Genomic DNA, 12,610 nt, shown 5'->3' with positions numbered 1-12,610 from the left:
GCGCCTGGAAAAGGCCTCTGAGCTGATTGTTGTCTGAATCCAGTGGCTCCTGGCAGAGCCATGCCCTGGAAACATACCTTGCCAGAGGCAAGTGTGTTGTCAGCCTTACCTTCAGCTCAGGCGCCAGGGGGTGGGTTTCATTATCTAAATCCAGCCAAGCACCAGGTGGGGCCGCCCTGGGCTGGGCCGGGCAGGGCGGTTGCAGCTCTTGAGACTGGCGTCTCCGAAGTCCCGGGTCCCCGATCGGCCCACAGACCCCGTGCCGCCTTCGGGAGGACCTCTCGGTATCAGGAGACCGAGGCCGCGGGCACGCCGGAACCAGGGCCCAGGGCGTGCGTAGGTCGCGGGGGAGGAAGGTTGGGGGCCTGGGGACCGGCAGGCAGGCGCGACAGTCATCCTGGTGTTTCTCCCCCAGAACACAGATGCGTGGAATCCGCGAAGATCCGAGCGAAATATCCCGACCGGGTTCCGGTGAGTGGACTCCCCGCCCCTTCACCTCACTGTCACCTCTGTCTTCTAGCACTCGTGATGGGGCCCGAACCATTCAAGAGTTGACAACTTGAGGTTCCAGCCCCGGTTACAGTAGCTGACTGGACAGACGGGGTTGGGGGCAATCCGGGACTTGAACTTGAGGGGCTGGGGCTGGCGCTGTTTAGGGTGCTTCAGTGCTGAATCTCCCGATCTAGGCCAGTGAGCTGCCTGTAGTCTCTGGGCTCCCTGGCCAATTATATAAGGAACGATATTCTAGGACAGGGCAACAGGTCACTGCCACTTTGGGGAACGGTGGTGGAGGGAGCCTGTCACTTTGGTCTTGGAAGTGGTACTTTAGTTTCAGGACGACAGTCTCATCTTTAACTTTGAGCACCCATGTTTACCTGACTAATAGCTCCCTTTTCTCACCCTCGCCCTGTCATCCTTTCCTGACAAAAAAAAAAAAAAAAAAAAAAAATTCTGAGAAGCCGCTGAAAACCCCTTCTCCCTTGGTTTTCCCTTCATCCATAATAAATATGATGCTATATTTCTTCCATCGTAGGGGAGATGGTTTCTGCAATCCCTATTGATTTTTAAAGGAGAGCAGGCCTGTTATTGTAGCTCATTGCTTGGGAACCCTTCCTTAGGAGATGGGGCAGGAGGGACATATTTGAAACCCAGTTCAGAGAAAAGCAACAGGCCGCATGAAGAGCGTGGTTCCTGGCTGGCTGGGATTGTCAATCGTTCCCATTAGTCCATCCTTTTTCATTTCCTGTGTTCCTGGGATCTTGATTCCCCTGCAGTGTGAAGGCAGATCCATACTGGGGTGCTGGAATAATAGGCTGTAGATGAAACTCCCACCAGATATTCTTGGGTCTGCCCAGACAAAACGTTGAAAAGCTTTGTATTAAAAGCTGTACTTCTCTTACGCATGCAGAGATCAGAGATGAGAAATGTAATAATCGACCACAGAAGCACTTACTGTTCCCTTCTAACATATTTATATCGGTTTTTAACCTCCACTATGTGTGGTTTATTAAGCCAGGGGCATATTTCTTTATGTGGTGCAGTTCCCCACCCACCTCCTTGCCCACACACTATTATTCATGAGCTCGCTGACAATGCAAGGCCAGAGCTTCACATGAGAAATCCAGGCCTGACCTCTCTTTGCTTTCCCAGGTGATCGTGGAAAAAGTCTCAGGCTCTCAGATTGTTGACATTGACAAACGGAAGTATCTGGTTCCATCTGACATCACCGTGGCTCAGTTCATGTGGATCATCAGGAAAAGGATCCAGCTTCCTTCTGAAAAGGCAATCTTCCTGTTTGTGGATAAGACAGTCCCACAGTCCAGGTAAGGGATGTTTACTGGTATGGGCCATCTGCTTGGCTGCTTACAGAACTCAAAAATTTTGGAGGTCTGAAAACTCTTAGATGTCTTAACTAGAAATCTGGATTTTTGTACTTCCTGATATCAGTAGCTCAAGGAAAATATGGGCTGCAATACATGAGAGTGTACTTTGGGTTAAGAAAATAGAACAAGACCTGGACTTTTAAAAAAATTATTAATATATTTTATTGATTTTTTTACAGAGAGGAAGGGATAGGGAGAGGGCAAGAGATTTAGAAACATTGATGAGAGAGAAACATTGATCAGCTGCCTCCTGCACACTCCCTACTGGGGATGTGCCTGCAACCAAGGTACATGCCCCTGATTGGAATCGAACCCAGAACCCCTCAGTCCGGCCAGGGCTGGACTTTTTTTAATGAAGAAATTTAGTCTCAACCCCTAAGAATCCTCTAAAACAGCTGAGGACTCTTAGGCTTAAGTCACCAGCAGAACTGAAGCCTGAAATAATTTTCTCCAAGTGATTCATGAAATAAGTCCTGTCATTCTCCACCAGAAGCTTGGCCTTGCTGAGGCTCAGCGTTAGTTCACCCTGCGCACTTGCGCTCCAAGTGCAGTCAACTCTGCAACTGTGAGAGTCTCTCGCTGCACCTGATCTTTAATTCGCTAAAATGGCTGCCGTCCAGCAAAGGGCTCTGAGGTCTCTCTACAGATAAGCCTCCCTTAGTGCCACCTGTTCTCACTGTCAGAGTCTGCCTGTGGATAGGGGAAAATGGACTGGCTCAGTCTAAGTCCCTGGTCAGTCCTTTCTTGTTACTGATTGAATACTTCTAGGCCCTGTGCCAGATGCTGGCCCCTGTCTCCTGAGTGTGAGTTCCTGGCTGCATCTCATCTTTGTGACCCAAAATAAGTTTAATTTGTTGCGCTCCCCCTCCCCCTTCTAAAGTAGTACTTGTAGAAGCTAAGGCTTTCAGAAGCCCTGGGAGCTAGCCCAGTGTGGCCAAAAAATATATTCCTTTTGAAAATCTTTGAAAGCTCTAGAAGAGGCCTAGGCCATATTCTAATCCTCTTCCCACAAAAGATAAAAAGCTCTATTTTTTTGTCTTAAAAACCAAAAAGCAGAAATGCTATGTTTTGGTCTAATTTGCTCTTTCCTAATCTCCATCACCTCCCCTTCCTGGTGTTATGCAGAGAAGCAGGATAGGGAAGAAATGGAAGGTTCTTCCCTAAGGTTTGTCGACATAAGAAATGTCCAAACATGTAGAGAATTTTTATAAGTTTATTTGAGCCCAAACAGATGACACAGTTGTTGGGAAACAAGATCACAAATCCTTGGGAGAGTGACAGTTTTTCAGTTTCTTTTATGCATTTGAAATTAAGGAAGTAACATAATGAAGATTACATGCAGGTAGGAGAAAGCAAGGTGCGGATTGGATTACAGGATAGTTAAGATTATGTGCTTTCTTGAGAATGGGGTTACACTTATTTCAAAGGTATATTAACCTAGATGCACAAGAACAATGGGACAGGGTTTGCTTAAGGCAAAGATGAGTCTTTAACTAAAAAAGTTATATGCTTGGGGTGTGACTAGCCATCATGACCTCCTCGTTAACAGTTTGTGATCAGACGTGGCCTGTGTGCCTCAGTTGGTTGAGTGTTGTCTCATGCATCTAGGTTTCTGGTTCAATTCAATGGATGTTTCTCTCTCATTGATGTTTCTCCCTCTCCCTTCCCCTCTCTCTCTAAAAGAAATAAAACATTTTAAAAAAAATGTGTGATCAGCCCTGATCGGTTTGGCTCAGTGGATAGAGCCTCGGGCCGTGGACTGAAGGGTCCTGGGTTCCATTCCTGGTCAGGGTGCATGCCTGGGTTGCAGACTCGAACCCCAGTAGGGGCGCAGGAGGCAAGTCAGGACTCATGCCCAGGTTGTGGGTTCAATCCCCAGTAGGGGGCGTACAGGGTACAGTCAATGGATGTTTCTCTCTCATTGATGTTTCTCCCTCTCCCTTCCCCTCTCTCTCTAAAAGAAATAAAACATTTAAAAAAAAATGTGTGATCAGCCCTGATCGGTTTGGCTCAGTGGATAGAGCCTCGGGCCGTGGACTGAAGGGTCCTGGGTTCCATTCCTGGTCAGGGTGCATGCCTGGGTTGCAGGCTCGAACCCCAGTAGGGGCGTGCAGGAGGCAGCTGATCGATGTTTCTCATCAATGTTTCTAACTATCCCTCTCCCTCTCTGTAAAAAATCAATAAAAAAATATATATTTTAAAAAGTGTGATTAGATCATCCTGTGAGGTTACTTTCCATAGAATCTCTTTTTCATCCACAGGCCTATGTCCTGCCTTCCGGGTGCTGTTGGTCTGCTATAGCTGTTGCTCAGGGAGCTATGGTTTTGCAGGGGTGTCAAGCCAGAGTTGGACTCTTCTAGCCTTCCTTCTTAGGCCTCTGGGCAGTGTGGAGCTGGGCACACTGTTCACCAGGGGAGGGAGCCCCACCCATGTGTGGTCACTCGGCTTCCCTTAAGGTGGTAGGGAAGGTAAATCTTCATTTGTATTACCTGCAACTTCTGCAAGCCTTTGAGACTCTGTTTCTTCCTTCCTGGAGGTGGCTTCTTAGTGGGAGGAAGTAGGTCACTATTACCTATGGCATTGAGTTTATTTCCTTGAATTCTGATCCTCTGATATTTAAAAGGAAATGAAGCAGGCTTCCGAGGCCATTAAGATTACTCCACGTTAATCTCACAATTAAAATGGCTGCAAATTTTTAGCAATTACTCCCCCTCCCCCCATTGTCCCTGAGATATAAATAGAATTAGAAATGAAAAGTGATTCTTAGGCAAGCAGAGGCTGCTTCAGAGCCATTTTCTCTCCAATTCTCATTTGCCTTTCCAACCTGGTAAGACTCTACCCTAAAGCAGATTTACACTAGTGATCCAAGTCAGGATTTGAGTCACTAATGAGGGCCCCTTTGCCCATGCCCCCAGTGCCTTTGCCCCAGTTAATGACTTCTTGCTCCACACTTAAAGCAGCAGGGATTTGTTTGTTTGGGGGAGGGGGGGTTATTCTTAAAAACACATTTGTTTACAAACAAGTGACATCATGGGGCTTTATGCAAATGCTAATCTCCTAATAGCACACACAAAATTGCCTCAGGGTTGCCTTCCTAAAGTTGGTGTGTGAGTCAACTTCTCTCTCTCCTTACCCAAAGCAGGTTAGCAACCTTTTTCTCAGTTCTTTCCAGACTTCTTAGGGAAGCCCAGAGCCTCTCTTAACCTGCAGCCAGTGTTTGCTGCTTCATAGATGCTGGGGAAATGAGTCAAGAAAGGATGAATCCAACCCTACAGAGCCCTCCCCCATCCAGCAAGGTCTGCACTAGGATCACTTACGCTGAGGCTGAGCGATAGTGACTTCCATTATACCTGCCTTGGAGCAGGACTTTGGCAGTGTTCTGAACACAGGCAATCACCATATAGAATGTCGTGATTATTGTTTACAGGGGTTAGTATTAAACTAGAGGTCCACACTGGTGGGGTCCCTCGGCCTGGCCAGTGATGGGGCCAATGGTGGGGGGAGAGGGGGTGGCTGGCCAGGGGGAGGGACCTCAGGAAGTTGGCTGTGGGAGCACATAGAACACCAGGGGGCATCTCCTGCCCCCTGGTGGTCAGTGTGCGTCATAGCAACCACTTGACTGGTCATTTGGTCGCTTAGGCTTTTATATATATATAGATGTTGATTCTGGAAATAGACACAGGTAAGTCCCTAAGAGTTTTACTTCCTAAATTCTTTCTGAGTTCTGTTTTTTAAAAAGGGGGATCACAACTGCCTTCTCATATTTAATATTGGAAAGTTGAGTTCTCTACCTAGGTGCCTGCATCCAGGATCAGGCTAAAAACCAAAAGAGAACTATGGGTTGGTGCAGATAGGACCTGAGAAAGCATGTCAGTGTACAGATCCTCAGTTGTGGCATTGGAGGGGAACCCTGACCTGGCAGTGGTGCCTACCTTTTGGCCTTTTGTTTAGAACACAGGTAAGAGTTTTGTTCATCTATGTTTTAAATAGAAACAGGAGTATATTATTAAATAAAATATCTCTAAGATGTGATAATTTGGAAATGTTACATTGGTAATCCTGTACTGTTTAAGATTAATCGTGTTGAGTTGGTTCTAGATATTAAAAGAGGTACTAAGGCCTTAGCTGGTTTGGCTCAGTGGATAGAGTGTCAGTCTTCAGACTGAAGGGTTCCGGATCCAATTCTGGTCAAGGACACATGCCTGTGTTTCGAGCTCAATCCCCAGTGTGGGGCATGCAGGAGGCAGTTGATCAATGATTCTCTCTCATCAGAGATGTTTCTATCTCGCTTCTTCTCCCTTCATCTCTAAAATCAAAAAAAACATTTTTTTTAAAAAGAGGTACTAAGTAAAAGGAAGTTATGTTATATAGTCCATTCAAATTTTATTTAGAAATGTGCTTAAGTCAAGCACTTTTGATCATTTCTGGGTAAATAACTCTTCAATAATGGGGTTTATTTCAGCCACTGAACAAGGTTTATTTATATGAGAGAAAAATCTGATAAAAGGAATAAGCAGAAATTAATTTTTATGTTTCAGAATTTTTATGTGTGGGGAACTCTCAGGGTCATATTAACTTTGACTTTGAGGTCAATGTCTTTCCAGGATCCACAGCAGTAGCCATTGTCCTCCCACCTCACCCCATCTCTCTATACCCCTGCTGGAAAAGAGATAAATCCAGGTCCAATGGAAGCATGTGTGCTTCAAAGCAGATGGGTGGCCAGGTGTGCCTATCAGTTAGCTAATTCATGAGTCAGGCTAGATCCCACAGTATACATGACCTTGGTTGGGGGACAAGGAGGGTTCTGCAGTGAAAGGGCATCCACACAATTCTAGGTCAACCTCCTGATTTATAAGCTGTTGAATAGTTTAAAGCTAAACTATTTATATAAATAGTTTATTTAAATAGTTTAAAGCAGCATGGCCATTCCTGGATATGGATCCTTTTAAAAGGCTATTGGTTAGTTTGTTTGGATCTGTGACCCTGAATGGAGCAGTGGGAGACAAGGTTTTAGGGGATAATTTAGGTTCATTCCATTCAGTACTTCAGGGTCCCACCACACCTTAGATTGGCTCCATGTCTTGGGTCTGCCAATTGGTTTTTCCAGTCTTTCCGCATCAGACTCTGAGCTTGGAAGGTGGCAGTACCCCTTGTCCTCAGCAGCATCCTTCTCGGAGGAATGCAGGTAACACTTGATAGACTGTAAGCCACCTTTGGGTGTCTTCTGCAACCAGTAGCTTGGGCAGGAAGCCTTGACCTTGTAGTGCTGTTTGTGAATTGTCAGGCCATCCGGCAGGCCTGCACAGTTTAGCCAGACACGCACATCAGAGCTGCCTCTGTGCTTCAGGATCCCCAGGCGCTTCAGCAGTGGGCTGCTCAATGCCGTGTCATGGCCTCTGTGAGTTCTTAGAGGGAAGTTCATCTTGGAGGCTCATGGAACTGGTCTTAACTGACACAGCGGCCTTCTGCAATAGGCTGCCTGCTGACTAGGGTCACGTTTTGCATCCTGCACTTCCATTTGACTATTCTTTTAGTGGGACATAAAAACATTTTTTAAGAAACTATATTTGCGGCCCAGTTCTTTTTGGCTCCAGGCCAAGTTACTCTGACTGTGTGTGGCCCGGTACTACACGTCTGTTTACAAATCATACTGTACAGACATGGCAGTCTTCTTTCATGGTACCTAGGGAAGCCTCGAAATAAGGCATTCAGTCACAGGCTGCTGAATGGAGGGTTTAGCTCCTAGCATTGAGCATTGTCTGTTTTCAAGTTCCTACCCAATGGGTATCCTGAGTGTAAGGATACAGTGATACATTGCTACTGCCAACTAAATAAAGTTTCCACACAAGGCTACGTGACAGAATAGGAGAACAGTGAGAGGGCTCTGAAAGTCATTAGGCATAGCCATCTCCTTGTCAAATGACAGGATCTGCAGGAGAGACCGCTAAGACCTGGCTACTCAGTGTGTGATGCAGAGGCTGGCTGCAGTAGCCTTACCTGGGAGCTTGTTAGAAATACAGTCACAGGCCTCACCCTGACCTGGTGATTCTGTATGCATGTTTGTGTGAGAAGCGCTGTGCTAAGGAAGATCTCTGTAGAAGGTACAGGGATGCTGACATTGGGGCATTAGATCTAGCTGTGTATCCACTTGGAGGCAGCAAAGCTTGGTGGTAAGAATGTCTCCTGGCTTTATGACCTGGGGTCAATTATTTAACCTCTCCGCCTCACTTTTATCTATGAACTATGGATTAGGATAGTACCTGCCTCATAAGGTTGTTGTGAGGATAGAGTTAATGCATGTAACATACTTAGAACAGTGCTTGGCACGGGTTTGCTTTTATAGTTAGGATTTTTATGATTAGCCTCTGTAACTGCTAGGGCACTGCTTAAGCAAATTAAAAAACCACATTTCACTTAAAAGACAATGGAATCTAAAGACAGAAAGCCCCATGATATCCCCATCTCAGAGTCTCAGAGCCTGCCTGAGACGATAGTGGTTCCAGTATGTCAGACAGCACACAGAGAGTAAGAGCAGAACTTAGTCTGTCAGATGGAAGCAAACAACATAGGCACCAAGGGGTGGCTGCCTTTTGAATTCCACACAATGTTTGTTACCTCTGCGTCTAAACACTGTGGCAATAGTAGTGGGGAGGTGGTAGGGACAGGTCTCATCAAGGTCACCCTGGACACTTGGACCAAATGGGGCAAAGGGAATTGTGGCAATAGCTGTAGCTGTTTTCCCCTCAGCCTTATTCCGAGAAATCTCAGAGAAATCTCTTTGAGGGCATTCCCAACCACCAGGGTAAAAGTCTTGAGAGACTCAGCTACTTGTTCAACACCTTTGCTAGTTGCTGGCTCCTTGCTTCACTTCCTGCCGTGTCACTTTGCTTCCTGATCACATGGCTCTTCAAGATAAGCATCTCAAAAAGAGAAGAAAAGAAAAAGACAAACAGCTATCTCCCTTTGGCACAGGGACTGGTTCTCAACCTTGGATGCACGTGGAATCATTGTTGGCATTTTAAAACATGCTGATGTACCGATGCCTGGGTCCTACACCTCCAGAGGTTCAGATATAATTGACCTGGGGTGGGGCTTATGTGTGGAGATATTTTTAAAGCTCCCCATTGTTTCTGATGGGCAGCCAAGGTTGAGACCCACCACTCTAGATGTTCTCGTGAGCAGGGGTTCCTCCTTCTATCCACTGTTCCCCAAGTCCTCACATGTTCCAGGGCAGTATTGTCAATAGGAATGGCATGAGAACTACATTTGTAATTTTCAGGTTTCTAATAGTCACATTAAGAAGGAAAAAGAAACATGTGACATTAATTTTAATAATATATTTTATTTTTCTAGTACATAGATAATATCATCATTTCAATATGTAACCAAAATTGAGGTACTTTACATCCTTTTTTTCTTCTTCATACTAAGTCTTTGAAATCTTGTGTATATTTTATACTTACAGCACATCCCAATTCAAAGGGATCTTTGGATTGATTTTAGAGAGAGACGCAGGGGGGTGGGAAAGAGAGAGAAAGGCATCAATTTGTGTTCCATTTATTTATGCATTCATTTGTAGATTCTTGTATGTGCCCTGATTGGGAATTGAACCTGCAATCTTGGCATATTGGGACAGCGCTCTAACCAACTGAGCTACCCGGTCAGGGCAGCATATTCCAATTCAGATGAGCCACATTTCAAATGCTGACTGTAGTTACTGACTACTGTATTGGACAGTAAAAGTATATGACATTTCTGTCATAGCAGAAATTTCTAGCAGACCATGCTGTTCCAGGGAGTCCTTATTTTACAAATTCCAGGTTAAGAGATCCTCAAAAGGAGCACTGTTTCATTGCACAAGAGGCTGATGACAGACCGTTTTGTATTCATACTCATCCACCCCCACTTTGTTACTTAATAGTTCTCATCTACCCACACAGCCAAATGGTCTGAGCTTGAAAACAGGTAGGAAGAATAAAAAAGGAAGAATTCTCCCCTTAATAAATGGAGCCCATGTCCCTGTTTACATGGAAGTCCCACACAGCCCACCAGGAGCACAGCAGCGGAGTGGGCAGTCATTGCTTCACCAGCTCGAGGCCCTGGACCTCTCATCATCCACCCCCGTGGACCTTGTTTTACTGAATCCTGCATTTAGCATCTATTGTGACCTGGCCAGGCTGGTGACCTCTGATGTCTCCAGCTGGTTCTGGTTGACCTCACCACTCATGGTTGCACTGATGTTTAGCATATTTCTTTGACTCCTGCTCCTAATAGTACAGTCATGTGGCCAGAGCTCATCCAGGGTTCTGGGTGTGACAAGTCTTACTCTGGAGGTGGTAGTGCAGCCCAATTCATGGCTTAGGGAAAGCCAGCTTTCCCACCCACATATTTAGTTTGAGCAGTATCTATTTCTGGAGGGTCCTTAGCAAGGCCAGGCAGGGCTTCTTTGGATTCCAGATACAATCTGAGAGATGTTTGCATTGCATGTGAGGAAAGTAACTTCTCTTTGATGATGCTGACACAGGTCTGTGGAGCACAGGGTTTTTGGTGGAGGAGCTTCCACAAGAATGAACCCACTTGTAATTACAAATTAGAAATCGTCAATAAACCAGCCTGAAGCAGAAATAAACTCCATGTACTCTTCCTTTCCTTGGTCCTCCATCCATACAGGGATGGGCTTCATAGGCTCTTAATTTCGCTTCGATTTTTCCCCTTGCCCTTGGCATTCAGAAAGCATTCTAAATGTATACATATTAACCAGTACTAACCAGCCAGCCCCACGTAAGGAGCTAGATAGAGCTGGCCTCTGAAGGATTTACTTTGTGTAAAGGTGAGTGCAAATAGCTTTGTCTTGAAGCAGGAAATGGAGAATTGATTCTAGTCTTGTGATTCTCAAAGGCCTAATTTACCTTAATCTTTTGTGGCTCCATTTATCTTCTTTACAACAGGAATGTAGCATTAATGAGACCTGAATTTCTTTTTAACCATCTACCACCAAAGTTGTGGGAGAGAGTAGCTAGTTTAAGTATTAAGTTCCTTATCCATAAGTAATCTTTCTCCCAACACTTAGACTTAGTAATCAAACCCAATTTTTAATGTTGTTTTTATTTTTAAAAACTTTATTTCAAGATAACTATGTTTACAGAAATACAGTTATATTGGTTAAGAGAATGAAGTTTAGCCCTAGCTGGTTTGGTTCAGTGGATAGAGCATCGGCCTGCGGACTGAAGGGTCTGGGTTCAGTTCCGGCCAAGGGCACATGCCTGAGTTAAGGGCTCAATCCCCAGTAGGGGGCATGCAGTAAGCGACTCATCAATGATTCTCTCTCATCATTGATATTTCTATCTCTCTCTTCCTCTCCCTTCCTCTCTGAAATAAATAAATATATTAAAGCCCTGGCGGGTTTGGCTCAGTGGATAGACCGTCGGCCTGCGGACTGAAGGGTCCTGGGTTTGATTCCGGTCAAGGGCGCACACACACACACACACACACACACACACACACAGGAATATATTTTTAAAAAGAGAGAGAGAGAATGCAGTTTAACTTATTTTACATGATTTGGACCACAAATTTGGTACATGGTTTAAGCATTAAAAAAAAAAAGGATTTAGGCCCTCGTTGGTTTGGCTCAGTGGATAGAGCGTTGGCCTGTGGACTGAAGGGTCCCATGTTTGATTCCCGTCAAGGGCACATGCCCAGGTTGTGGGCTCGATCCCCAGTAGGAGGCTGCCGATCAATGATTCTCTGTCATCATTGATGTTTCTATCTCTCTCCCTCTCCTTTCCTCTCTGAAATCAATAAAAATATATTTTAAAAAAAGGATTTGCAATCTGGTTTATTTTTCTAATATTACAAATGTATATGAAAGATTCTCCATTAAATACTGCTAAAGCAGGCAGCAAGAACCTTGAGAAATTAACCTTTGGTTTGTCTCTAGAAAATAATATGGATTGTACTGTAAAAGTTTATGTAAAGTTGGTGCAGCAAAACTGTGTGTAATGTTTCAATGCCCGTTTACAAAGTTCAGTAATTAATGGGTGCTGAAAAGGGGGGAGAGCCCATGTATACATTTTCAATGTTGTTTTTTGTTTTTCTCTTTCAAGCCTAACTATGGGACAACTTTACGAGAAGGAAAAAGATGAAGATGGATTCTTGTATGTGGCCTACAGTGGAGAGAACACGTTTGGCTTCTGAGGGCCCGTGCTGGGCGAGGTGCACTGTACCTGCTTGTGTATCTTGTAAATAGCCGGCCATTTTCAGTTACTATACCAGAACCTCTTCACATAGAACTATTAGTGCATTTGTAACTGGATTGATTTCTTAATATATTGGAAGGTTTTTGTTTCCTTAGACTAGTAAGTTATCATACAGAGTTTTATTTTGAGTTTTTCTTTTTGTGCACTGTCCTCATGGCTATACTCTCCAGAGAACTTGTTCCTCTTGGAATCATATTTAATGAAGATATTTCCATATTGAAGTGAGGTAGGTGTGGTATTAAAGTGAAAGGGAGGGAGACAATGCATTTTATTCTGGACTATATTTGAAGTGTTAGATGGCTAAGTATTAAAAGCATTCAAATTAAATCCTTAGCAATCAGAACACTTGCTTTACTAGATTTTGCCAACTGCCAATCATGTTGGACTGTTGATTTCAGAGAGGAAGGGAGAGGAGAGAGGGACAGAAATATCACTGATGAAAGAGGTATTGTTGATTGGCTGCCTCCT

The 12,610-nt window shown here is 44.7% G+C and overlaps 1 protein-coding gene across 1 annotated transcript in view; it reads left to right on the top strand.

The window, feature by feature from the left end:
• The window catches only part of GABARAPL2 (GABA(A) receptor-associated protein like 2), a 17,227-nt gene extending 4,742 nt beyond the window's left edge, over window positions 1–12,485 (top strand). Inside the window, exons 2-5 of the mRNA XM_015558781.1 lie at window positions 214–336; window positions 416–471; window positions 1,651–1,823; window positions 11,990–12,485. Of these exons, the coding sequence (XP_015414267.1) occupies window positions 214–336; window positions 416–471; window positions 1,651–1,823; window positions 11,990–12,080 (443 nt within the window). The 3' untranslated portion in view covers window positions 12,081–12,485. The remainder of the gene's footprint in view (window positions 1–213; window positions 337–415; window positions 472–1,650; window positions 1,824–11,989) is intronic.
• Window positions 12,486–12,610: the final 125 nt, after the last annotated feature.

The sequence above is a fragment of the Myotis davidii genome, unplaced genomic scaffold (genome assembly GCF_000327345.1).
Source record: "Myotis davidii unplaced genomic scaffold, ASM32734v1 scaffold453, whole genome shotgun sequence".
Classification (NCBI taxonomy): Eukaryota; Metazoa; Chordata; class Mammalia; order Chiroptera; family Vespertilionidae; genus Myotis; species Myotis davidii.
Note: the sequence above shows the minus strand (reverse complement) of the source record. Positions and strands in the feature narration are given on the sequence as shown.